Source organism: Leptonotus elevatus, chromosome 3 (genome assembly GCF_054856555.1).
Source record: "Leptonotus elevatus isolate MCC_2025b chromosome 3, RoL_Lele_1.0, whole genome shotgun sequence".
NCBI classification, from domain to species: domain Eukaryota; kingdom Metazoa; phylum Chordata; class Actinopteri; order Syngnathiformes; family Syngnathidae; genus Leptonotus; species Leptonotus elevatus.
Window position 1 is genome coordinate 18,860,731 of NC_141241.1, and position 25,789 is coordinate 18,886,519.

General features: G+C 39.6%; 2 protein-coding genes and 1 long non-coding RNA gene across 5 annotated transcripts; 1 reads left to right on the forward strand and 2 right to left on the reverse strand.

The window, feature by feature from the left end:
- Positions 1-271: 271 nt before the first annotated feature.
- On the reverse strand, positions 272-17,309 carry slc12a1 (solute carrier family 12 member 1). Of its 2 annotated transcripts, none has more exons than XM_086071835.1 (26): positions 16,590-17,309; positions 14,526-14,666; positions 13,885-13,960; positions 12,269-12,364; positions 12,049-12,188; positions 11,635-11,745; positions 11,417-11,528; positions 10,563-10,588; positions 10,360-10,444; positions 9,994-10,151; positions 9,807-9,914; positions 7,998-8,121; positions 7,760-7,861; positions 7,417-7,572; positions 7,245-7,344; positions 7,033-7,144; positions 6,800-6,940; positions 4,678-4,784; positions 4,500-4,582; positions 4,043-4,168; positions 2,524-2,652; positions 2,058-2,169; positions 1,792-1,878; positions 1,567-1,702; positions 1,031-1,098; positions 272-948 (listed from the first exon to the last, which is right to left on the reverse strand). In XM_086071835.1, the coding sequence occupies exons 1-26, from the start codon at positions 16,833-16,835 to the stop codon at positions 813-815; spliced, it is 3,018 nt and encodes a 1,005-aa protein (XP_085927961.1). In that variant the 5' UTR covers positions 16,836-17,309; the 3' UTR covers positions 272-812. The 2 variants fall into 2 exon arrangements, with proteins under 2 accessions (XP_085927961.1, XP_085927960.1); XM_086071834.1 differs by having other exon boundaries at positions 10,563-10,690; positions 16,590-17,308.
- LOC147177203 (uncharacterized) lies at positions 807-12,919 on the forward strand. The gene is made up of 4 exons (XR_015094415.1): positions 807-825; positions 2,495-2,866; positions 7,280-7,466; positions 11,658-12,919. It is a non-coding gene; the product is annotated as an uncharacterized LOC147177203 (long non-coding RNA).
- Positions 17,310-22,218: 4,909 nt separating the features above from the next.
- On the reverse strand, positions 22,219-25,118 carry ctxn2 (cortexin 2). Of its 2 annotated transcripts, XR_015094414.1 has the most exons (3): positions 24,699-25,118; positions 23,514-23,922; positions 22,331-22,364 (listed from the first exon to the last, which is right to left on the reverse strand). XR_015094414.1 is itself a non-coding variant. In XM_086071837.1 (2 exons), the coding sequence occupies exon 2, from the start codon at positions 23,860-23,862 to the stop codon at positions 23,617-23,619; it is 246 nt and encodes an 81-aa protein (XP_085927963.1). In that variant the 5' UTR covers positions 23,863-23,922; positions 24,699-25,118; the 3' UTR covers positions 22,219-23,616. The 2 variants fall into 2 exon arrangements, 1 of the variants encoding a protein (XP_085927963.1); XM_086071837.1 differs by having other exon boundaries at positions 22,219-23,922.
- Positions 25,119-25,789: the final 671 nt, after the last annotated feature.

Consider the following 25,789-nt stretch of genomic DNA (forward strand, 5'->3'; position numbering starts at 1 on the left):
AACCCCTCAGTTAGCTTAACCTCACGGCTGTGCTCCTATGTGTAATTTTCAGTGTATTTGTTTTCTCACAAGTTTGACTCGTATTGTCATATTATTATCAAAATGTATGTGATGGAGATTATGACATTTCAAACGGCCTGTTTGAAATGATCCAACTATCACTAACAATACTGTCTGATAAATAACACAAAATTAGCAACAACAAATTTATTTTATTTAAAAATGATTATTTTATGCAAGTACACATACAAGTACACTTAAATAGACAGACATTACATTGCAGACGTTCTGAATGATTTTGAAACAATGGTTATCTCGAAGAAAAAAAACAACCTTAAATATAAAGTGGTTAAACTTAATAAGATAGTATTTTACATTTTTTTAAATGTCAAAACAGAACAAGGCTATGTATAATTATCACAGTTCATGTGCTTAAATCATGAAATCATGAAAATATGTTTATTCACCCCAAGACACAGATTAATGTAGTTAGACTCCTACTATATACATTTATTTCACAGTAACAGGTCCTGTGTGTACTGTACCTGTGTGAACAGTTTATTTGAAGGGATCTGACTGTGGTTGCAAGATGTTTGATGTGTGCATCTTATGCATTTAAAACAATCCATAAGCATCCATTATTGATATTATGACTTCAAAAAGAGTCAGAAAAGTATTTCCCTGTAGTGAAATGAGTGTTACTGCCCACTGATTAGTAACCCCACTGGTTTCTTTCACATCTAAAGGTTCTGGAGCGGTACTTGAAACATGGCTTGCCATCACAGCATAAGCATTCATTTCCAGCACAGCTCTCATGAATAGAAGGTGAGCACACTCTTGTGGTTGCCGCGTATGAGCATGGTGGGTGGGAGGTCCTTGGTCAGAATGTCCAACCAGGCCATGTAAAGGAAGTCAGAGATGCTTTCCTTTCGTGCGATAGGCATGCTCCTGCATGGGGGTCAGAGACTCAGAATCAGACTCTTTAACAGAGGACTTGAAGTGGTTTTAGTGCTAAAATGGTTCTACTTACACCACAATCAGGTTGGCTGATTTGGAGTTCTCCTGAAGCAACTCATTCAGTCGAACCTGCAGGTTGGTCTGGAAAAGCAGAAGCGGTTTTGCTCATTAATGACTTTCAATTAGTAAGATCAGGTGGCACCGTGGAAGTGTCCTAATTTGCATAGTTTTGCATTCTTTCAAACATACAGCCGCAGTGAGAGAACACGTTCGTTTGAATTCTTCTCCAAAAGTATTGCTGTTGCTAATTTTGTCCAGCAGAGGTCGCCTTGATGACCACTTAAATGACGTTCTGAAATCAGCTGTTGCTCAACCTTATACAGTTACTGGTGCACTTGAGACTTTTAGGAGTTAAGTAAGCTCACTTCATACAGAATGCAGTTCTGTGAAAAAACTATTTTAGGACATTGACTATCGCAAAATAACCAGTCAACAACTGACCAGATAAATGTGGAAATGTAAGTAAATTGAAAATTATTTTGAGATTTCTGTCAGCGTGTTTTAAATCGAAAACAGTGCTGCAATCTAGTTCACGAGCTCTTCCAATACCTTCTCCTCAAATTCATCCAACTCGTCATCAGTAATCTTCCAAGGCTGTGTTTTCCGCATGGTTTCAACCTGTGTACTATCTTTGGTCCTCTCGTGAAGGCGGAAAGGTTCAATCATGTCCTCCAACTTGTTCAAGCTGAGAATATACCAAAAAAAAAAGAAAAAAGAACGTGAGGCATCAAGGGCAGATGTTGAACCAAGGTGATTTTCCAACATGTACCGTACCTTTCGTTACGGGGTTTGACATGGATGTCATCGATGACTATGATGTCAGTGCATTTAATTCGGAACTTTTCCAGCAATGACTTCATCCTGCAAAACAAAAAAGGCGCACTGATTAACTGTTAAATCTCAATGTATGTTTATTTACCGCCAAGGAACACCTCTTCTAATTTCATGCCTTCGCCCTCGGCACACCACATTGACAGTTAATCAGACCCATGCTCGTTAGGCTATAATTGATAGTGAAACAATTAGCGGATTCCACTCACTCCTGTTTATCCAGCTCGCTGCGTCCGGGCTGCCCTGCAATGAAGATCCTCATTTTACAATCTTTCCACTTCTTCCTGGTGGTGAGGATGTAGGGCAGCAGCAGAGTGAGACCTGGGAGAAAGGCAGAAATAACAATACATGATCGGAAATTCATGTGCTTTAAAAAAAATAATAATCTGGTGAATTGGTGCTGTTTTTACACGGGAAATTTGTCATCTATTTACTCCAAACAATGTCATGCAAAATTAAATGTCACCCATCCCTGAATACTTCCCAAATGAGCTCTTCACAAACAACACCAATTCATCAGCAATCTAGTTAGCACTGAAATAATAAGCTTTGGAATCTTTCAAATGAGTCAGCAATTTGTCGTCACTCAGTGATACTATTTGCACCTGCGAGACTGCAAAAAAAAAAAGTTCTTTATTAACTCTAGGAATAAACAACAGAAACATCATCACCCACCTCCATCGTCAAAGAGCCACCACACGTCAAGTGTTCCTTTGGGCTGTTTGGTGTTAAACTGAGCGCTGGCCTGCAGCAGCTTCTCATTCAACTTGGCAACCTGCGGTGGCGGGGGGCCGCACACCGACACTGAGCGGGAGACAAAAGATTGGAGGTATGAGAGTTGGATGAGAGGAGGCAGTGTAAATTGCTGAGTGAATGCGGAGAGGGAAGATGGAGGAGGAAATGCATCAGCAGGAAGACATCCCGTAGGTCTAATGTTCCACAGAGGCAGGATGCGGATTAGATACAAACAACAAGACACTTGTCATCAGGGGTGGCAAAATGTACTCACGCTCTGTACGTAAGTAGAAGTACATATACTTGTCTTAAATATATAATATAATAGTAAAAAAAAAAAGAACTGACTTTAAAATGAGCCAACTCAATTTATGTCTGAAGATAAGTGGAGAATTTTTTTTTTTAGTTAGCCTCACTAGCTGTCACTGGCTCAATGTACACTAGAACAAAGTATTTTTTGCTGGAACTTCTCAGCGCACAAATAGTTCCCTTAGTTTAGCAACTTCCGAACATAGTGTTCGCATCAAAAAGAAAATTAAATGACGTTACATGTCACATGTTTGTTGTTTGAGCTAGCTAGTGTTAAATCGACTAGTTAGCCTCACTCGCTGTCACTGGCTCAATGCACACTAGTACAAAGTATTTTTTGCTGGAACTTCTCAGCGCACAAATAGTTCCCTTAGTTTAGCAACTTCCGAACATAGTGATCGCACCAAAAAGAAAATTAAATGACGTTACATCTCACCTGTTTGTTGTTTGAGCTAGCTAGCGTTAAATCGACTTTTATGCTATCAAAACCACGTGTTAGCTTTGTAAACGCTTTAAACTTAGTAACAAAAATGCTAAATTAGATGATAAGTACTTGAAAAATAGACCTTACTTGTACCTTGAGTGTCCCCCCCCCCCCCCATATTTAACTGAGAATCTTTAAATGCCAGAATCTGAGTCAATCAACCGCTGTTGACTTTCCCAATCTCTGTTTAAGTCTTTTTTTCACATCGCCGTTAGCAATGGAAGTTGAAAAAGTAGCATGCCTGTTCTGTCAAAATAAGGTGTACAGAGTTCAGATATCTCTTTTTCAAATGCAGAGAGTAAAAGTAAAACGCCAACTACAGATAACTGGGGTGAAAACGCTTAAGTATAGTAGTATTTGTACTTGGTTATGTTCCACCCCTGCTTGCCATCTTGGCAAGATGCATCTGTGTGTGAGCCTTTGTGCGTGTGTGTATTGCGATGGTGGAACAAACGGAGCTTTAGTATTGGATTACTCCCCAAGACAAATCTTTGAGTTCACTTATATCCTAATGGGAGTCTGGAGAAGTTCCCAAAGAAGGACAGAAAGACATTGCTTCCATTTGGCAAATGCGCCTCAAAACCAAGACAGTGGATTTAAAGTAGTGTTTTTTTAAGGATTTATCTCATGACGCCGCCTCTACAAATAGAGTGCATTAAAACTTACCTCGGGTGGTGAGCACTTGCTGAGAGGATTTTCTGGACTTCCTAAACAATCCTTTGGCTTTGACTCCATTTGACGGGAAATCACTCTCCAGCGCCTGTTGCTCTTTAGCTGATTTCAGCATTTCCTCTGAAGAAAACATATACGGTTCATTTATATGTTTGGCTATTGTAGTTACTGCTATATAGTTAAATTTTGTAGCACTGCAATGTACCATGCTGAGGGATGGCGACCTTATCATGTAGCTAAATAGGGTAACAAAATGTTAAAACAGCTCTCACTCAGTGTCAGTACCGCTGCAAACTACACCAACAACTTATAGTACATGTAGCTCGGTAGCGAGTTAGTTAGTCTTTCGAGGGCTGGAATGATCATGTTTATGAATACCTTGTCCCAATTAAATGGTGCTTCTCTGAGACTCATATAAATGATTGAAATATATACTGTATGTTGTACTGACCTTCTGCTTCAACAATATGAGACACATCAAGTCCCTGGTTCATCCTCAAAATCAATGTTCCATATTCAAAGTCAAAGGCATCACTGTCAGAAAGAAAAACAGATTCCACTAGTATAGTTCTGTTTAATTTATTCATAACTGTGTCGGCGTTATGTGAGGATTTATGTTAATAACTTACTGCAGCACTCCCACATAACTTAAGACCGCTTCTGAACCTGCAGTCTTCCAGTTTCTTTTGAAGCCAACCATGAGTGTGTTCGGCTTCATGCGGCCAAGACCCGTGGCCTGTAAACAAGGACATGGATCGCAACAGTCAGGCGGTCAGTCACATAGCAGAGTGCGTATCTGTTCTTTTGACATGTTAACTCCGTTTTTTTTCTATTTGAGGACCAAACATGACACCACAATAATAGAGTAGATACTAGATGGATCATTTAGGTTTTGTATTTGGACTTTCTAAATCACATTTTCAAAGTGTTGGCCTTTTTTTTTTTTTTTTTTTTTTACAAATTGTTATGGTACATCTGCTTACTGTATTTTGGTGACTATCCCAACTGGCGTTAAGTGAAAGGGGGCAGGCACACTGGAATACTGTTATATGTTGTCATTTTGATTTAACAACAGACATAATGTAGTCTGTTACTGTATATTCTCCAGTAATTATTTAGGGTTGAAGAGAGCCGCACATTTGGATGAATCCCAATGATCTATTACCAGGGTTGGGAAACAATAAACTGATATGACTGTAGCAAACTCCTCAGTCAATATGAATCAGCCAGGAATCCTTAGATCAGAGGTGTCCAAACCATTTTCTCCGAGGGCCACATACAGAAAAAAGGATGCAAGGGCCACTTTGATTTTTTTTCCCAATCAATTGCATATTGTTTACAGTGCATTTTAGAAAACTACTACCTGAACAGCTTTCTGTAAGGGAAATAGTTTAGGATTTTACAAGATTTTGGGGTGGTCAGAGACCAACCAGAACCAATCAGAAAATATCTGCCCCTGCACTGAATCCCATCTCATCATTGAGAAGTTATGAATTTCTCGTGCTCAGAAAAAAATCTGTCGAAAGCCGGTCATTTTTAAAGCAGTTACCTACTTGGGAATCATTCATGTGATGTACCGGTAATTCACAATTTGGACCTTGACACAGAACAGAAAATGGTGGAATCCCTTTTTGCTTGTAAAAACGAATTATCTTTATTTTCCACAATGTTATGAAGAGAAATGTTGTCACTTGCTTAATTGTTAATAGTTCATTTTCATCTTTGCATATTTATAAAAGCTCTACAGTGTATAAAACACATGTATTAATAGCAAATGTCATTGTTAGTAATAATATATGCCGTGGGCCTCTTTTAAATGGACAACGGGCCACAAATAGCCCCCGGGCCATAGTTTGGACTCCACTGCCTTAGATTGATTGTAGTGTTGTGGATCTGCTCGCCTGAGACTACGAGTCGGTTGCCTGAGGCTTTACAGTTTTCATCAGTAAAATAATGCAAGAGCAACTCAAATGACTTTTTTTTTTGGGGGGGGGGGTGTCCACATCTAAGATCGCATAAATTGACATGACGTTTTGACATTGCTATAAAAGCAACAATGCTTAGGGATATGTGGTCTTTTGTATGTTCAAAAATACTGTGAGAATGTAATCCTATAAAATTGTGTTCTTCATGGTAACATACAAAAAATGTTAACTAACTCAAATCGCATCACTCCCAAACTGAACCGAATTGTATTGAACCATTCAATTTTTTGGATCAAATCACAGCCCATGTATCTAGCTATGTATCTAATCATGCTCATGACAGATCATAGTCCCGCTTCAATTCTACTGTTAACTTAGGAGAAACATAAGACCAAATAAAAGAACCCAAAAGTTTTCCAGTTTCCCAAACAAATAGTTGTTTCGCTGGACTGTTTTACTGCCACAAGTTAAGAGCAGATCAATCTGCACATCCTGTGTCTCGGGGCCCTCGTCCAGAACAGTGTTAATCAATTATAGCCTTTAAACCTATGCAGTGTTTGAAGTCAGAAATCTCGACAATGAAACAAGGCCTTATCTGAGGTGTGATAGTGGAAGCCATAAGATTGTTTTCCTGCTTCTCATTAACTCTCTCCGCATCTTGCCAGATTCTTCAGAACATAGCAATAGATACTCGGTGTATCAATGGTCAATAAAAACAGCTTCTGCTATGTGTACGTTTCATTCGCCAGTTATACATTAATAAAATTGATTATTTCTTTTTCTGGGTCAGTTGGTTTGTTCTTCTGTGTCACATTATTACACTGACCTGCAGCAGTGTCTCGGCTCCTTCCCGGAATTTGTCACAGGCTACGGCGGTGTAAAATGCTTTACGTTTGTTCTTCTTCAGCCATTGCTGGTTTTTCTCCATGCCAGCGTTCATTTCTGGCAGGGCCTCTACTCTTGGACCCTGGAGAAATTCATGTGGACGTTAATTGCCTTTGCTGAGCTACACAAATCTTGGTCGATTTACAACAATCAGATCTGAGAGCGTGACTTTACCACAAACACTTCACAGGTGAGGCAGAGTCCATAGTTCTTAGACAAAGAATGAGCCAGGTCGAGCAGAGCTGGCCTGGTGCGAGCGGCACCTGTCAACGCCAAGATCTGAGGCCTGAAGAAAACCAGTATGCATCAAAGCAAGCAAATGCTTTTTTTAAAATTTCAAGTAATGGCAACATTAGATTTGATTTGCATTGTTTGTTATGTGGCACCTGAAGTTCTTGACATGATCTTCTACTCCAACCAGAGACAGAGCATTGCTGACCGCACTGACGAACGTCACCGCTTGAGTGGATGAGCCCCAGTTCACATCTGGAGAGGATCACGAGTGAGCGCCAACACACCGGAGGTCAAAGGGCAAAAGAAGGCACACCGACATCTCACCTGGCTTCTTGACGGTGACATATATGTAGAGGAGGATCTCGATGGCGTAGGTGAGCAGCGCCGCCCACCAGTTGATGACAAACATGACGGCACAGCACAGAACAGCACCCACCAGGGACAACCACATGTTGTAGTATCTGTAGGCCGGTCGCCAGCCTGGTGAAACGTGACAGGGCAAGCTTGGCAGTTCACAACTGAGAAAATATGCGCATGAATAACGATTTGTAAACGCTGCTTTGTAAGGTACTCATTACAGATACTATACCTCCAAGTTAAGAATTTATTTCAAATGTGCATTCTGACTCAAATTTACGTTGCACTTTAAAACTCACGAGGTACTCACCAGGAGACTTTGCGTAGGACGCATGGAAGCAGGAGAAATTGATGAGCGCATAAGAAGCCAAGAAGAAGTTTGAAATGATGGGTGCGATGGTATTGAGATTCCCTACGAAGACAAGAAGAAATACTGGTTAGCAAAGCATTTGTAAAACAATCATTTCAATTTCAAAACTGCTAAATAATTACGTTATTAGTTTTAATTACTTGCTCGGCAAGATAATCAGGAGGACAATTGAACACACCGATGAGAATGAAGGCCACAGAAATGATAAATGTGAGGATGTAGCCACGGATGGGCTCGTCGTTCTTGCCGTATCCTTTGGCAAAGAAGTGCAGGGCTTTATAGATGTTGTCTTTGCACAGCGCCTGAGGGACACATCAAATGATGAGTCAAGGGCCGTAACGTACTTTCATCGTATCCAAAGGATACCTTATTTATCATGTTTTAAGTTGTATCAAGTAGCGCCTTGAGATATGAAGTTACAGTAAACTAAAAGGGAAAAAAAGTCATATTTACTTCTTTTTTTTTTTTTTTTAATAGTAGGTTAATGTTTTTTCACTCAGAAATCCTAAGTAACTTTTACAGGGAAAGTTTTGAGTACATTTTACAAGTTTATTTAAAAAGAAAAACTGTGTGCATTGAGGAACGACCCCATGACCTTCAGCTTGGATGACAGCCACTCTACCACCTGAGCCATGCAACTCCTTCTGTATGTTAGTATATAAATAGAGTCAGGTGGAGTCCTCGTACCTCCAAGAGAGTGGGTTTGGTCACATTTTGGACACACCAGCAATGCAGTATAGTGGCAAACAGCAAGAGTGGCATGGCTCAGGTGGTAGCATGTCTGTCTCCCAAGCTGAAGGTAATGAATTCGTACATAGGGTTTTGTTTTTTGTTTTTTGTTTTTTAAATAAACTAGTCAAATGTACTCAAAACCTTCGACGGCGTATTAGGGCCACGTAAAAATATATTTTTTTAGAGGGCTGGGGCAATATCCTGAGAAAAATTCGTAAATTTGCGACTTTATAAAGTGGCAAATTAGCGAGAAAAAAACTCAAAAGTTACGAGAACTACACGTAGCGTCCTACTCGACTGATTGTGCCAATACATTTTGGTCGGGTTTCCAAATAAGGAGATAGTAATTGCTTTAGCATAGATTAACCATATTATATTAAGCATTCACACTTTGAAGCGTTGTGTACGGCCACTGGCCAGCGACAGAAGTCTCACTTTGTGAAGGTCCACACCCTCGCAAACTCGCAAATTTATGAGTTTTTTTCTCGCAAATTTGCCACTTTATAAAGTTGTTAAAATTTTTACCGGAATATTGCCCCCACCCTCTAAAAAAAAAAATATATATATTTATACGTGGCCCTAATATGCCGTTGTACAAAACTGTCCTTGGAAAATTTACTTAGAATTTCTGAGTGAACATTTTTTTTCCCCAAGTTTTTTTACAGTGTAGGTTTGGCTTGCACATCTTTCACCTATGCACATTCTCCTGTCCGGACTTCTGAGACCCACAGATTCAGTGAGGTCTGCGGATGGCTGTAAATCATGGAGCATTGAGTTTTCCTGAGACTTGTGAAATGTTGATATCACAAAAAAATATTTATTTGGAAAATATAGTGAGCTATAATATTTTGCATAGCAGATGTGTTGTCGTGAGACTTGCACACCACTGACATGCGCACTACTTCATCAACTCAATACACTTTGAAGAAGAGCATATCTATTTTATTCTGTATGAAATAAACCCAATAAAAGTAATTTAATCATAACACTGAAATTATGTTGCATGTTTGGAGGTTCATCAATTTTTAAAAAAAATTGACGTTCTGCCGTCTGTGTAATGTGGTTGGGGCACATTACGGTCGTTGAGCCTTAGCTGTGCAATTAAATGCCTGAGAACGTGCAATATGACGTTTCACCTTCAAGAGGCGTTGGATTTACTATAGCAATCTTCAACTCTTAAGTTGGGTCACTCATTTCTCAAGGCCCCACCCACTGTTCAAGTTCCATATTTGGGAAATGTTTGGGAATGACTGACCTGGAAGACTTTGGGAGCACTAACAAGAGAAGCCAGGGCGGATGAGAGTGTGGCTGAAAAAGTTCCAGCTATGATGAGAGGACCAAAGCCTGACACCACAGTCATCACCTGATTCACAAATCAGTAAAAAGAGCACTTCATTAGAACCCTCATACGTCAGGCAAAGCACTTGGTAAGAGCTGTTTACCTGGAAGGTGTTCATCGCACCAAATGCGCAATTTTCTACTGCACAGGAAGAGAAATTATAGCCAAGCTCACAGGCCGCGACAGCTGATCCTCCACATGGCACTCCAGGAGTGATAAGGTCCGTTGTATTTCCTGTCGCATCACGCACAACGCTGGCAGCTGACAAGAGAATAAGATGATTTTTTGTGATGGCAAACATGTGCATCATTTATCATTGGCAAAATGAAATCTAAATTAAAAGTGAAGGTTGAACTGCCTCCAGAAATGGATTGTGTTCAACTTAATTCTAAGCGGTCCACTATACATGTTCAGTTACTTCAACTTTTTTTTTTGTGTGTGTTACTTTTTAATAGAATGCTGTACTTACAGACACAAAGGGCCACCCCCAGGTAGGTGACACCTGTGATCAGAATAGCCAATAAGGTGCCTTTAGGAATGGCTTCCTGAGGATTCTGGAAAGTAGCACAAATCTTTGTTAGCCAATTTCATATTTGTGGTCACTACAATGACAATAAAATGCTCACAACAAATGTTGGGAAAAGTCCAAATGTTTTGTGAGGGTAAAGGTACCTTTAAGTCGCCGGAAATGTTGGCTCCTGCCAAGATCCCGGTTGCAGCAGGGAAAAAAATGGAAAAGACCGAAAAAAATGAATTGTCACCCCTGAAATCCGGCGCAAAATTCTCTAAAAAGATATTCACTGTGAAGAAAAAATACAGAAAAATTACATTAAATGTGCTCTTGGAATAAATGGGAGGTAGTTGTGCCTTGAGATATGAGTGACCGAATTTAGGAGGTTTTTTTAGCCGTTATCAAACCAATTTTCAGCTTTGAATTGCAAGCGCAAACTTGACATACAAGCACTGTATGGTGACAGTGAACGCGAGTCAACTCACTTCACAAAAAGCAGCAGTTTGCAAAATAGTGAACAATTGATCTAAAACGTGGCTTCAAGATGTTTAATGCCACACCCAGTCGAAGTTAAAAATGTAATTATTAGAGAATTAAACTTTGGGTATTTAAAGGAGCCAAATAGCTGCCTAAAGAAGGGTCCCGCTAGCTTAATGCTAGCATGCAATTCCATCGACATGCGAATGATTAGCATTGATAGTTTGCGGTTTTAGAACCCCAACACATGTAGATGTAGATAATATAACAATACTAATAGTAACAGGAATATAATCTTTTTCCTCTAAAAAATAATATTGTACAGAATCTTACTGGGTCACTTAGACACTAGATACGTAGCGTTCTGTAGAACTATTTAAATCTTTACATTGTAATTATGCTATTACTCTGTTTTCATATTGTACAATATTTTCACTATTAAAAACACAAACATTTTTTTTTATCTCAAGGCACTACAGTTATATACGTATGTGCTTAAAATGTACATGTTTATAAGTCTGTAGAGATGTTTTCTTACTGTCATAATTAAATACCCCCTGGGATTTCTTGTCAACAGTGGGAGGAATGAAGGTGCCCACAAATACATTCACAATAGCCGCTAGTAAGATGACGAGTAAAACTATCTGGGCCTGTCGATGGAAAGAGGATTTGGTTTAATTTATTGCAATAAAACGCATAAACATCCCCACAATATGCCTGAGGACTTTCAAACAAAACATTCAATGTGACACTAACCTTGGCCTCCCATTCCATTCCAGCTACAGATATGCCCAACAGCAGCACTACTGTGATGACTCCAATGATTCGAATGTCATTTATTTCATCCACCATGAGTACATCATGCTCCTGAAGCAAGAAAGCACAATTATGTCACATATGAGGTACAGTAAGTAGTCCGTTTCTTTCCCGAGGTAATTAATTTAAAGCATGGATACATTGTAATTTAAGGTCGGTTCTCATGCTTCAAGGGGTCAAAAACAATACATTTGAGGGTACTGCTGTAGCAAATTGACCCCTGGCCTCCCAAAAGGTTTATATTTGCCAATAGATGCCACAAAATGGCGGCGAAGCACGACATGAACTCCTCAACTAATTTGATCAAGTTTAATCAAACATTTGTACATTAACCAGCATTTTAACATAACACACCTCGAGTAATTCCACAACAGTCTCAGAAAATCCCACAACATACATGGCTACAGCCACTGCATTGGCAAAAGCAAAAATCAGGCCGATGGAACCCCCAAACTCTGGTCCCAAGCTGCGAGATATCAGGTAGTAAGCCCCTCCTGAAAAGTGCACACAGACAAAGTACATAATTCATCTTCATGCAGCTCATTATTTGGTGTCTTGGGTTGTTTTGACTTACCTCCCCTGACCACACCATTAGTGCAAATGGCCGACATGGAAAGGCCAGTGATGATTGTCACCACACAACTGAGAGCAATAACCACTATTCCCAAACCTGGAACGTGCACAAATCATTATTTTCAAACGGACATGTTCAGCAGTCATGTTTTCTTGGTCAGTTATTAAACACTTCTTGTTTTGTTTTTTTGTTTTGTTTTTGAATCAAGCCCATGGTCACCTTTGCACACCGTCCCAAAGGAGGTTGAGGCTGTAGGTTATCGTCACGTGATTTGGCTACCGCTTCAGTCTTTGTAAGCTTTTCATAGCAGTTTAGATCAAAAAGCTGGGACTGATCAATAAGTTCTTGAGCAAGGAAAACACACTCTGCCCTCACTTCCTCTGCTTTATATACAATGTATTCAGTACATAAAGAATCTCACATTTGTATTTATGTTTTATTATATCTTCTTTCCATGCAATCTGGAGAGGGACAATAGCCAATTTACAAGTGCTACTCACTTCTGTTGCCAGCGGTTTAGACAATAATGGCTGTATGATGAGTTATTTGGAGCGGACAGTAAATGCTCACTGTAATACAAGCATTACAATGAATACTTTCCATTATAGCAAAGTGTAATTCTTCAGCGCTGTCCCATTAAAAATATATATTGGCCGCATGTCTGTATTTTTGTAGAATATATTTCACACACTTTTGCCCACATTGGAGACTGTTGAGAACTAACTTGTCTCACTTAAAGGTTATGAAGTTAAATCACCAAACATTTGAGCCAAACAAACTGATAACAGCAATAAACTAGGATTGTTTTGTTTGTAATGGTTCATTTGATCAGCAGCACACAGTGAATTCTGTAGAGTAAATTTGACTCTATTTAGAGTGGGACCAAATAGACTTGGTTTTAGAGTAATATTTACAATTGGAAGAGAGTTAATAAAGAATTGACCAAATAAATAAATAAAAGTCACTCTAGGGTTAAGGAACGAACTCACGACCTTCGGTTTGGGAGACAGCCAATCTAGCTCCTGCTGTGTGTGTATATCGCTCGTGTCAGATGGAATCTTCGTAACTCCAAGAGACCAGAAAAAAATGTTTTGGGTGTGTCTCAAGTGTGTGTGGCATAACTCAGGTAGCTGTGTGGCACTCGTCCAAGCTAAACGTTGTGAGTTCGTTCCTCAACCCTTTAGTGACTTTTATTTTTGGGGTAAATTCTTTATTTTACTCTCTTCCAAGTGTAAATATTAAAACTCTAAAATTGGGTCTATTTGGTCCTACTCAAAAGAGAGTCAAATTTACTCTACTGAATTTACTGTGTAGTACAAACCTGATTTAATGATTTAATAATAGTCTGTGACATCAAACTTACTAGATTTCCCAAATGCAACATACATGCTCAGTTAACTTTCTTGCAAGTTTTCCTATGGATTTTTTTTTACATCACATGTTGAGTAGACACACTTGCCTGTGATCAGTCACTTCCTGATAACGAAAGTAGGACCTTCATTGCTTTTATGCAATACTGTACATGCTGTATGTCGGCCAATAGCAAAATCAACAGCACTAAATTCCAATTGGGAGATGCTAAACTCGACCAATTGTGTGCAACGACACCGACTCACCCCAGCCAGCCTGTCCAAACACCCAGGACAGGCGGATGAACAACATGACGCCCCAGATGTTCAGCATGCATCTCACCTGTGGACAACAAATATCACGGAGGAAGTATGTCTTTTACAAGCACATATGATTGTAAATCTGAGGGCACACTAGTAAAAACAAGTACATGTTACTAGTGGGGGAAAAAACTGTGTTTGAGTTAACATCTGTGCTATCTAATTAGCATTAGACGTTAGCCTAATGCTATTGCATTGCAATGCAGATGTTAATCTGTGTTATTAGCATTAGATGTTAACCAGCAGAATTCTATAATGTCACTAGTTGTACTAGTAGCACGCATTTGTCAAAAGTAATACACATTAAAAATAAATAAATAAATGAATAAACTTATACTGAAATTAACTAAAACTAAACTAAACCTAAGCATTTTTTTAAATACCTAAAACTAATAAAAACTAACAGAACCAGCCTAAAAACTAATTAAAACTAACTTAAATTGAAAAACAAAACTTAAAACGAAATAAAAACTAACTGAAAAGAAAAATTCCAAAACTATATTAACCCTGCTAGTAGCACCTTGAATAAATATTCAAATGGCTCTCCATTAACCCCATTGAGCATGTCACAGCCCACCAGTACTTACCAGGACTCCCCTTATCCAGCCAAACTTTACAGCTCCTTTTTCACTGTCAAGGGGAACAGCAGACTCCACGTCGTCCGAGGGGGTGCCGTCGCACCCCTCGTAGCCATCCTCAACGGTGTCTGGAACAGAGACGGCTCCGTTCTGTTGCATTAGAGAAGAGTAACGTGCATTTTTACCTTAATGGGCTTTACTTAGAAGTAGAATGTGCCTGTTTTAATCAGGATAAAGATTGATCAATCATTTGTCAATCCATTACGCCGCTGTGCATCTGCCCTTGAAAACTAAAGAGAAAAAGGCAAAGCTAAATTTAGCATTCAATGAAGATAAATATAGAGCATTAAATGACTCCCCAGTATCTTGTTTAGTCTGACCTCACTCATGCGTTTAATTTTATTGTTGTCATACTGCCGATGTCCTCTTTATTGCGGTAAATTGACCTAGGGTGCCATTTTAATTCTAAACAATTCAAAAATAATGTTTCAAGTCCATTCATCATTTAAAGAACTGTTTGTGCCATTTTTGTTGATGGATGACCTTCAACATTTTCGCTTCATTTTGAAATTTGACATCAGAAAGAACGACTTAAATCCACAAAGGCTAATATAGTCCAAGCCCATAACACTCAAATGGTCTACTACTACATCTATGTGTGCAGTTGAAAGCGTTATAAAGGTCGAAAACTGTGAATGTTTTTTGTTGTTGTTTTTGTTTATATTTACAACATACAACTGAAAACAAATGTCTGTACTTTGTCCTTCTTGCTTTATCAAAATAAGCTCATTACTTTTTTGACATCTTCGGATAACCAACACAAGATGTAAAAAAGATAAATAGATGGAGAGATCAAGTCAACCACGGTTTGGATCTTGTTTGATTGTGATCTTAGGGTTTTATAAGGGGGGGGGGGGGCTGAGACAGCAGCATGTAAAAACGTGAACCAGGGAGGATTCACGACAAAGGCAAAACATTTGGATGAACAAAATCCATGATTCATGGCCTTATTTAAGATAATTCACGGTGAATAAGTTGTCTTTTTTTTCTAAAAGAGCTCAGTATTGTTGAATAAATTGTGTCTTATGGCGACCTAAAAAGCATCAGCTACTGGGTCTGAAAAATTATCCATCTAATCTGAAAAAGCATATTTAGATAGGGTATTTTTTCAGTTGTTATCATTGGGTAATTTAACAATTTTGGGGGGAATCAGTTTTAACTTAGTATCTATTCTACTGCCCACATGGTTCTCTCCTCATTAATAATGTTTCATTTGTGCCATTTCAGTAGAGTTTTTAGGGCAAGTTTGAAACGTCACGGTAATTTTGATATGTCTACTAGCTCTCGGGAATTTTGGCCTGAATGAGCCTGTTAGTGGATATTTTTAACTGAAATTGTGAAATCAAAGAAGGGGTTTCCAAATAAGGAGTCAAGTTTTCAGAAAAGTTTCAAAGGCAATGTCACACATAAAAGTTGTCCATAAAAGGCCAAACTCAAATTCTCAGAAAGCCAACATCCGATTTTCCAAATTTGTGGTGCGTTATACAAAGTGGCAAAAACACGGGAACTTTTTAACAATCCAATAAAACCAAGAGTGATGGAAGAAAAATATTTTTTTCGTAGTGATTGAAGCCATAAAATATGCAATTTAAGAAACAATGTTGGAATTTTCTTTTCTTTTTTTAATTACGTCCTGTAGATGAAATCCTCCTGTATGACTCCATTGAAATCTGCTATTGAGATTCCTTATTGACCGCTGCAACATCTCAGCTGGGATAGCTGGAATTCCATCATTATTTGATTGTAAATGGCATGTTTTAAAGTTTCAATTACTATGAAAAAAATATTTTTCTTCCATCACTCATGGTTTTATTGGACTGTTAAAAAGTTCCAGTTTTTTTGTGTCACCCTGTACTGGGGTTGTTGTAGTGGTTGTTCAATTTTTGGGAAATCTTGTCATGCTGCAAGTGTGAGTACTTTTATCTCCTCTGGTCGTCAGTTGGGACATTGACATTAATTCCAAAATAAGTGACAGAAGGTGAGCTCTCTTCAAATCACAAATAGACGACTCACCTTTTGAAAGACATCGTGCAGCTCCTGCAGCGATGGCCGCACAGCCCGGTGACCACTCACGCTGCCCGCGTTACGATAGAAGTCGATGTTGGGCACGCGGTCCAAAGTGTCATGACCGAAGGCGCTGACCACCGAGGGACGGACCGTCCGGTGATCGCCGTCGTTCTCGTAGACCGGCGGCTCATCCAAAGTGGAATCGTAAGCGAGGTTAACATGCTCCCCGTCGTTAGACTTGACTTTCTCCATCAGGAATGCTGTAGGATCTTCTCAGGTTTAAAGAGTCACGGGTAAAACACCTGCGTCGGTTTGATGTCTTCAGGCATCCAAGACTGATTTTGAAGAAAAGCGTGCTCTGACAGCTGGTTTATCGACATATATACTCCTGAGTCAAACTTCTTCTAAGAGTTCCTTCTTGCGTATAGACTCAATTTGTCTCCAATGCCTCACCTTTATACCATACAGCCCAGGGTCATATACCAGCTATTTCAGCTATTGGCTAACTCTCAGGATCAACCCTCAGAAAACCGAACGACAGGTGTCAAATATGTCCTTGCTCCATCACAAAGGCATTGCTTAACGATTAACCAAGTCATAAACACCAAATGGGAGATAAAGGTGCTCATTGCCTGTGAGCTGAAGAATTGATTACTAATATTATTGTCTGAAATGCAGGTAACAGCACATGGTGTTCAACGGTGGCACTTTATGGCGCTGTGGATATTTCCTTTGACCAGAACAAATTATGGATGAATCACCGTGACATTTCCACAAGGAGATTCCCAGAAAGGAAGCTCACATAACTAAACAGCAGAGGAAGACTAGCGATACCTTGATGAATACATTTTTATAGTGTCGTATAGTGTAAATAAGTTTTAAAGTCACTTTAATAGAGAGCCTGTTAAAGTTATACAATTGGTGAAACGAATGCTATTCGTCATCATACGCTCTGCAGGAAAGTCTTTGAAGGGAAATAGGTGGTTTGACTTGAAGTGAAGAATTAGCCATAAAATGAGAGTTAATGTGAGACCATGAATTACAGGAACATGCCCAAGGCACTTCTCCACAACCACATGACTCCTGAACTGCCTTGAAAATACTTTTTAACAGGTAAACTTCCTTATTACCGACACACACTGTGATTTATGCACCAGTGAAAGGCCGTCTAATGACTCGAAATCTGACCTTGGGGCTGCTTTGCAATGTGGAAAAGTAGTAGTCCGGCGTTATGTTTTTATGTAGAGATGGAAAAGTGAGCAATCCTTGGCACAACGCTTATCAGAATTTAACGCAGTTTCTTCAGGAATTGTACTGAATGAGTCATGCTGAAGAGAGAAAATTTTCCACTGTAGCATCCAGGCTTTCAATTCTTATCTCTGTTTCAAGCTCACTCAAAAGGAAGCATATAACTTTGACTGATGATGACATTAACACAGATTGAGAAAAACGACTGCAGTCTTCTTCGTTGGACACACCTGGTCCTCGCTGCTGCCTTTCGTCTGGACGTAAACATCCTTCAAACTGGCAGCGCCACTAGACTTCTTTTTTTTTTTTTGTCTGACTTAATTTACAGTCTGCAGGTCACCTCAAACAACTATAGTCCATTTAGGACTTAGCAGTGGGCCGAGCACTCCAAATTGTACGGTCTGCAACAGCGCAGGCAGGAAATCTTCATTATATTGTTGAAAGGGCTCAGGAGAAGGTACACTGCAGCGTTTTTTAAGAGGTGGGTCTTCTCACTGCAATGTGTACAAGTATGAAGTGTACATTGCAGGGAAGAAATGGCAAATTCCTCTTGGAGAATGAACGCATGTAGTAAAAGTTGCCACTGCTTGAGTGCATCTGATTGACCCTATCAATGTAGCCCGATTAATGTGGTTCTATACTGTAAAACAGTAACTGGGGAACATATCAAGCTTTTTTTCAATACTGTTCCATCTGCTACATTTGCTGACCCAATGCAGGTGGACTGTAACTGTGAACTACAGTGGTGCCTTGAGATACTGTTTGAATTTGTTTGAAAACTTTGTTTGAAAAGAATGGAAATGCCATTAAGTTGTTCCAGCCTCCCCCCCAAAAAACAACATTTTTGTAATGTATTTTGAATAAATAAATAGTACTCTGTAATACTGTACTGTATTTTACAGACATACACTAATGGCATACAGTAATAATTAATAATTAAATGTAACAAAGAATTAAACCGTTTTTGCCATTTTTTTTATTTTTGCTTCAATTCAATGGACATTGTGCTGCTCCTCAAGTGTGTGCCCCTGCCAATTGTGTGCCTCTGTAAACGACACTAATATCAGTCGTTCTTTGCAGAGGATAAAGAATATAGCTATGCCTGTTATTGTTATGAGTATTATTATATCTGTGTACATATGTTGCTCTATCGTTTTTGTTCAAATACGTTACTTAAGGTTGCATTGTGGAGTTTAAAATGTTAATGTTTTTCTGCATCATGAATGCGCCACTAATGCCCAGATGAGTACAAAGAGCCCTGACTTTTTTTTTTTTTTTAACTGCGACTGCGTCTATCAGTTTGTATCATCCCTTCAGTATGGTGTGTTCGGGGCAAACACCCCTCAGGTTATTGGGGGTGGGCAGGGGTGGAGTGAAGGAGGGTGACGTCATGCTTGTCCCTGCGGACATTATAGTGTTAGGTACGACAGAAATGGGATGGAAAGTGAAAATAAAAACAAGAGACCGGCTTCCAGCACGGCCCAAACTGAAGCTCAGACGCCAAGAAGTTTATTTGAGCGCACATACTCACACGCGCATTATGCATTAAAGGGTCACAATGACACAGATGCTATATATACATCGTCCCCATCAGTTGGCAGTTTGTATTGTTTTTTGCATTAGTTAAACAGACTTTGAAGTTAACTGGTATTCCCAAGGCAAACGTATGTGGTTGTTTTAAATACACGTAATTTTCTATATTTTACATTAGCTACAATGATGCAAAAAGACAAACCATTTAATTGCTTTGGTACTTTTTATTCCAACTTTATTTTAACTTGATTGAATGGAACCTGGCCTACATTTGGCCGAGACAAAAAGTTATCTGATAGCAAGTCAATTGCTTCCCTTTGAAGCATTCATCATTAGCAAGTAAGTTATTAAAGCTAATACGTATATGATCAGTAAGAACACCTATTCATGTCGCAGTAGATAATCATTGATCTACTGTACCCAGCGAAAGGGGCCCAGCAAGTTGCAGGAGGCCTAGTTTGAATTGATATTTTAAATGACACAGTCAATGCAGGAATTTGAGGAGTGGTAAAATGATCTCATCCTCTTTGTCAACATTTGCAGGAGCTACAAAAGTCTCCATTCCACTGATAAGCCATTAGTATTATTCAATGGGGGGTTTTCTAAACTAAAATCTACTATGTTTGTTTAGCATTAGGTCTAGACAAGTGATCATTGCTAATTGGGTACAAATAGCATGAGCTTAAATCCTGTTTCTAGAATTTTGCTGTTTTCAATCAAATTAATTCATTTTGGTTTCTTAGCAGTTTAGGGCTACTTAAAAAGCTTGGGTATTAAAAACAGGCTACTGTATCTTGTGATCTTATCACAACACAAAAGGCTCGAGCAGTCCGAAGACCACAAAGTGATAAAATTTATGATTTATAATCAGTAAAAGCTAAGGTTCATGATTTGTCTTACTACTTGTTCTTACACTTTGTAACAAGTGTTCAATAAACACGAAGATCTACTGTGATTACTGTACAGTTGAGTCCTAATCACCTCTCTGTCCTTAAAATACTGATTTCTCCAAGGACGACTCTTGGTTGTCCAATGCCGTATTAGTAGAAAGATTTCAGGATCAAAAATGGGACATGAATAAGGATGAAAAACATTTCTGATTTAACAAATAAAAACCTTGCTAAACATTTCAGAGATTTCAGACTGTTATTCTGCACTTGTAATTGTAGACTCGGTAAAAAAAAAATGTTTGCATGGTGTTACGCCACTGAGACACTGTACCACTGTACATCACTGCCTGTCCTGTATCAAAGCAGTACAGTATTCATCTGCATTAATAAAATCATCCACCCATCATAAAATAAAAGTAATGAAAACTGTGTCAAAAATGTAATTTTAATTAATTAATAACTTAATTTAATGTATGTAAGTAGCTATACTAAACTTGTGTTTGATCTACAATGCTATTACTAACGCTAATAATGTATTAATGCCACATGAGTGAAACTATTGTTGAGTTTTAGTCAAAATTAATCAAAAGTTGAACTTTTAAGAATATTTCAAGGATACCCCCCCCCCCCTTTCCCCCCCAACATTGACAATATATATTGCTGCTTGTAAAAAACAAAAACAAAAAAACGTAATGCAAGTGGCCAAGGTGAGACAGGGACATTGTCAAAGGCAATGAAAATGATGACCAGTCCAACTGCCACTGTCTGGCCAAGAAGAAAAATTAATGTGCCCATACTTTCCAGTTTGGGTTGTATTGTCACGTGCTGTATGGGCCTGAGTCTTCTCTAGATGGATGGATAGATACATAGATAGATAGATAGATAGATAGATAGATAGATAGATAGATAGATAGATAGATAGATAGATAGATAGATAGATAGATAGATAGATAGATAGATAGATAGATAGATAGATAGATAGATATATAGATAGATAGATAGATAGGTTTGGCACCACCTTTGAACTAGAAATTGACTACATAGCATGATTTCTGACACAAAGCTTTCAAAATCACACTTTTAAGTGAAGAAATTCCATTTATTTTACATCATTGAGTCAAATGTCATCAATAAATCTCTACCACCAGCTGAGCAGGCAACAGGTCCACATATCTGTCATCATGATATGTCACGCACGCCCACACTACATACAGGAGCTCTAATGTTTCTAGATGAAGGCACATAAACCCATTGAAGGTCACAGTAAGGCAGATTCACAGCACTACGGGGAAAGTGTAGATCTTTGCAAAAGAAAAGCTCAAAACGTTGACCAGTCTGCCACGTGACTGATGCTCCGTCTAGAACCGTCCAGTCTTCTGTTGTCTGGAGGGTGGAGTGAGGGTGGCTGAGAAAGACAACGACTTCCTCCACAGTGCTAATAAATGTCCATTTCCAATGTGACCTTCTCCTATGCAGACAGGTAGTGAGAGTCGAGCAGCACTAAAAGGTAGAGAGCGAGTCCTTTCTTGTTCTTGTTCCTTCGGCTCCATCAGCCAAACGTTGGACAGGATTCTTGACAGACATTCTTTATCATTTGTCACTTCGGACAGATGAAATGGATAGTAAACATGTTGCTTTCGCTCAGACTTTGGCAACAAACAGTAAGCCATCATTCAACAGCAACAGCAGCAGTACAAACTCTGAACGATGGTTTTGCATCATTAAGAAACAGTAACACCATAATACAAATCAGTTTGTCGTCCCTTATGTGACTTCTCAAACCGTTCTGTACACAGCAGCAGCATGTCTTTAATTCACCGACTGATTGGATTTGACTTGGCCCACACAATCCACACCATAGTTTCACACCGATACCCTGTGTCCAGTCACATACATTCTTGTGCAGGACGACTATGCCGTGCAGATGTGCAAACACTTTCGCCGTTCGGAGATCACTTTAGGAAACTTGTCCCTGAGTCTACATCGGATTAATACAGCCGTGTGCCGCAAATGTCTCGTGTGTCTTCCTCTCGCCTTGAGCATTTGAACACATTCGGCTTTCGGGCGAGGGTTAAAGGGAGCTTCAGCCAATTCCGTGCCATTTGATGAGCTGAAGGAGAATATGACACAGCATTTGTCTCAGAGTCACTCCCACAACAACATGTAGATGCAGTAGAAACCACCCTCGGCTGACTGAAGAGCAAACACTATGAGCAACATTCGTATACAATACTGCCAAAAGTATTCACTTGCCTGCCTTGACTTGCATTTGAATTTACAGTAAGTGATGTCTCATTCCTAATCCATATAGCTAAATCTCACCTTGGTCTACCCTTTGCAGATATAACAGCTTCAACAATTGTGGGACGGCTTTTTACAAGGTTTAGGAGAGTGTTTATGGACATTTTGGCCATTCTTCCAGAAGCGCTTTTGTGACATCACATACCGCACTGAGGTTGGGTGAGGCCTGGCTCTCAGTCTCCACTCTAGCTTATCCCAAGGATGTTCTATGGGGTTGAGGTCTAGAATCTGTTAAACCCAGTCAAGTTCATCCGCAGCAAATTCTCTCATCCATGTCTTTATGGACCTTTCTTAATGCATTGGTGCACAGTCATCCTGAAATAATGAGGGTGCCACCCGCAAGCTGTTGCTCACGCATACGGAGTTCCTTTCACGGGAAGAAGATGAAGAACAATCCTATAAACACGCTTCTAAAACTTGTGGAAAGCTTACCCATAAGAGTTGGAGCGGTTAGAGCTCCACAGTGAGGACCAATGTCATATTCAACCCTATGGATTAAGAAGGGGATGCCACTTAAATTGAATTGCAAATTAAAACAGAAATCTTTTGTCTTGTTTGGGCAATTACAGACATGTTGGTTCCAAAATTCTGGAAATTTTCAAAGGTGAAAACTTTGTATGGGAATAAACAAACTGTAAAGTAGTTTTGCAAAATTGTACAAAGTTTGTTGATAATATAATTGAAATAAAAATAATAATAATTTGGTAGCATAATCCGGGTTAAAAAAAAACAATAAAATTTCTAATTTGTGTATTCCTCTATCCCATCCAAACTATTTACTGCAGGTCCCATCGAGACCACAGATATCACATGCACAGATAAACTGCAAAGCAACTAAATATGAACTATTTATTGATTCCCATGGAAAGTATCCAACTTTGAATATTAACAGAATTAACTTTACTTGCACTTGATTGAAACTTACTTTTCCAACTCTAGTCAAGTACACAACACTAACCTGCGTTTCTGTTAGTGTGTGTTGCATCAGTGATTAACTGAATGCATATGAAAGCCTAAAATAATAATTTGTAAGGACATCTACGGATGTCTGTCCCCCTGTGTTAAGTCAGAGCATACTCGAACGTCCCTTTTTCCAGCCCTTCGATGCCGTCTGCCCAATTGGAGGATGGCATGCTACTGTAGGGGTCCAGTAGGATCCTGAAACATCTCACTATCAGCAGTCCCAGGAACACTAGTAGCATCCCCACGAAGGCAAACGCCGTCTTCTGTTCCAGAGTCAGAGAGTGCGCCATCATGTCGTTTCCGCTCATGGCAGCCAGGGAGTGGTTGTAGTGGACGCTACACATTGTAAATCAACATCTAGGTGCCTCATCTCTCCTCTGACTGGGTCACTGGTTGCATGTTACCTAGACAGAGATGGTGTGATGGCTTCAGATTGGGACTCTTGTGCAGATCAATCAATTTAAACAGCCTGTTACTAATCCACTGACGAGGTAGGAAGAAATAAACGTATGGCTAAGTGAAATGTTCAATTTAGATTATTTTCAATGCACACATGAACTAACCGTGACTCATGAAGGATGAAGGAATCTATAAATAGCTTCTTTCAGTTATGCTAAGAGACAAACTTCGATCTCTCCATCTTGGCACAATGTTGCAGAGATTGAGATAAAGAAAACACTGAAGTGGGGGCAGGGGGTTCATGAAGTCAGCAATAAGAGGGCATGTTTGCCGAAAGCATGACCACATAGCTTCGGGCTGAGTTAGAATCCCAGTGTGTCGCAGTGCTTAGATATAATAAACACATGCTAAGCAATAACAATGAAAACGTTGCATCCCATTCAGGCATGACACTATGGACTGTACACGTTAGTTTCGAGAAAGAAAATTGCTTTCGACCTGTTGCATAGGAGCATACGTCTGCCAGACAGTGTAATTCCATTAGACATAAAGCAGTGAATGCACACAATTGCTGCAAGTCCACCTCTGTCAGTCGTTTGTCCACAAATCTTTTCAAGCAGCAGGTGGCTCAAGAGAATCGACTAGTGAATGGGATAGATGGTGAAATGAATTGAGAGGCACAGGAGAGGAAAGTATGATGATTAGTAGGATACAGGTATGCATGGGAAGAGAGCGAGAGAGTGCAAGAGAGAGACTGCACTTGCAGGTGCAGGCGTCTTACCGTCATGATGGTGCCATTCACAGACCTGTTGATAGCGCATCTTCTGCAAAGGTCCTCCCGCACACATACGTCCATGAAAGCTCCCAATATTAGCATGTTGAAGGCTAGTATCTCACTAAAACAAAAAGCCAAAAAGGAAGAAGGCAATTGGGGAGCAGTGAGGTGGGGGAGCTCAAGCCAGGATGTGTCTTTTCTTAGAGATGCTGCTGCTCATCCTCGTGCCGCCTTACTTGCTGCCTCCTTCTCATTATCATTCCATTTCTCTATCTTTATCTCTCCCAATAGCAACGCAAACGCTCCTGCTGCATGGCAACCACTTGTTAGTCTCACTCAGCTGCCTTGCTGCCTCACTCATTCACAACATTCCTCCGTCAGCAGCGCAAGGATGGCCGCAGCGGCTTATAAACAAGCGCTGCTCCGTCTCCTCCCGTTGCATCTTTGCAGCCTGGGTGTGTTTGTGTTTTCCCTTCAAAGTGACTACACCGAAATGAGAGAGGAAAGTCACGGTTTAGTCTGCAGGAGAAATTCTGCCTCTCACTGTGCCTGGTGAGTAAATACTGCAAAAGAACCACAATAGCATTCCTCATCAAGCCTGGTTTGTTTTAACTGATGATAACGATGATGCTCTCAGACAGAGGCAGATGAGCCTATGATGAACTAGAGTGGATTTACTGTAGTGAAAAAAACTTGCGGGTTATCTGGCCACAACATTCAGTATGGAAGAGGCCATCTGTTATGCAGTACAAGTTTATATCAGCTATGAGGCTTTTTTTTGTCGTAGTGGTGCAGTGACTCAGATCTGAGGATAAGAAATTCCATTAGGGAGATGGTCATTTTTGTGGATGTAATGAATTAGAGTCTGCAAATGGTAAACTTAGCTACATTTTTCATTTTGAAGTGGACACAAAAAAAGTGAAGAAAGCAATAAAACAGGCAATGATTACATTTCTCAGTCTAGTATACATACATCCCAGATAGATGACACAAAGTCATGAGGCCTAATCCATGAGTCAGGTCATTGAATCATTTGTCCACTATACTTTGCGAGAGCAAACTTGAAATCAAAGCACTTCACAGAAATCAGCAGTGAA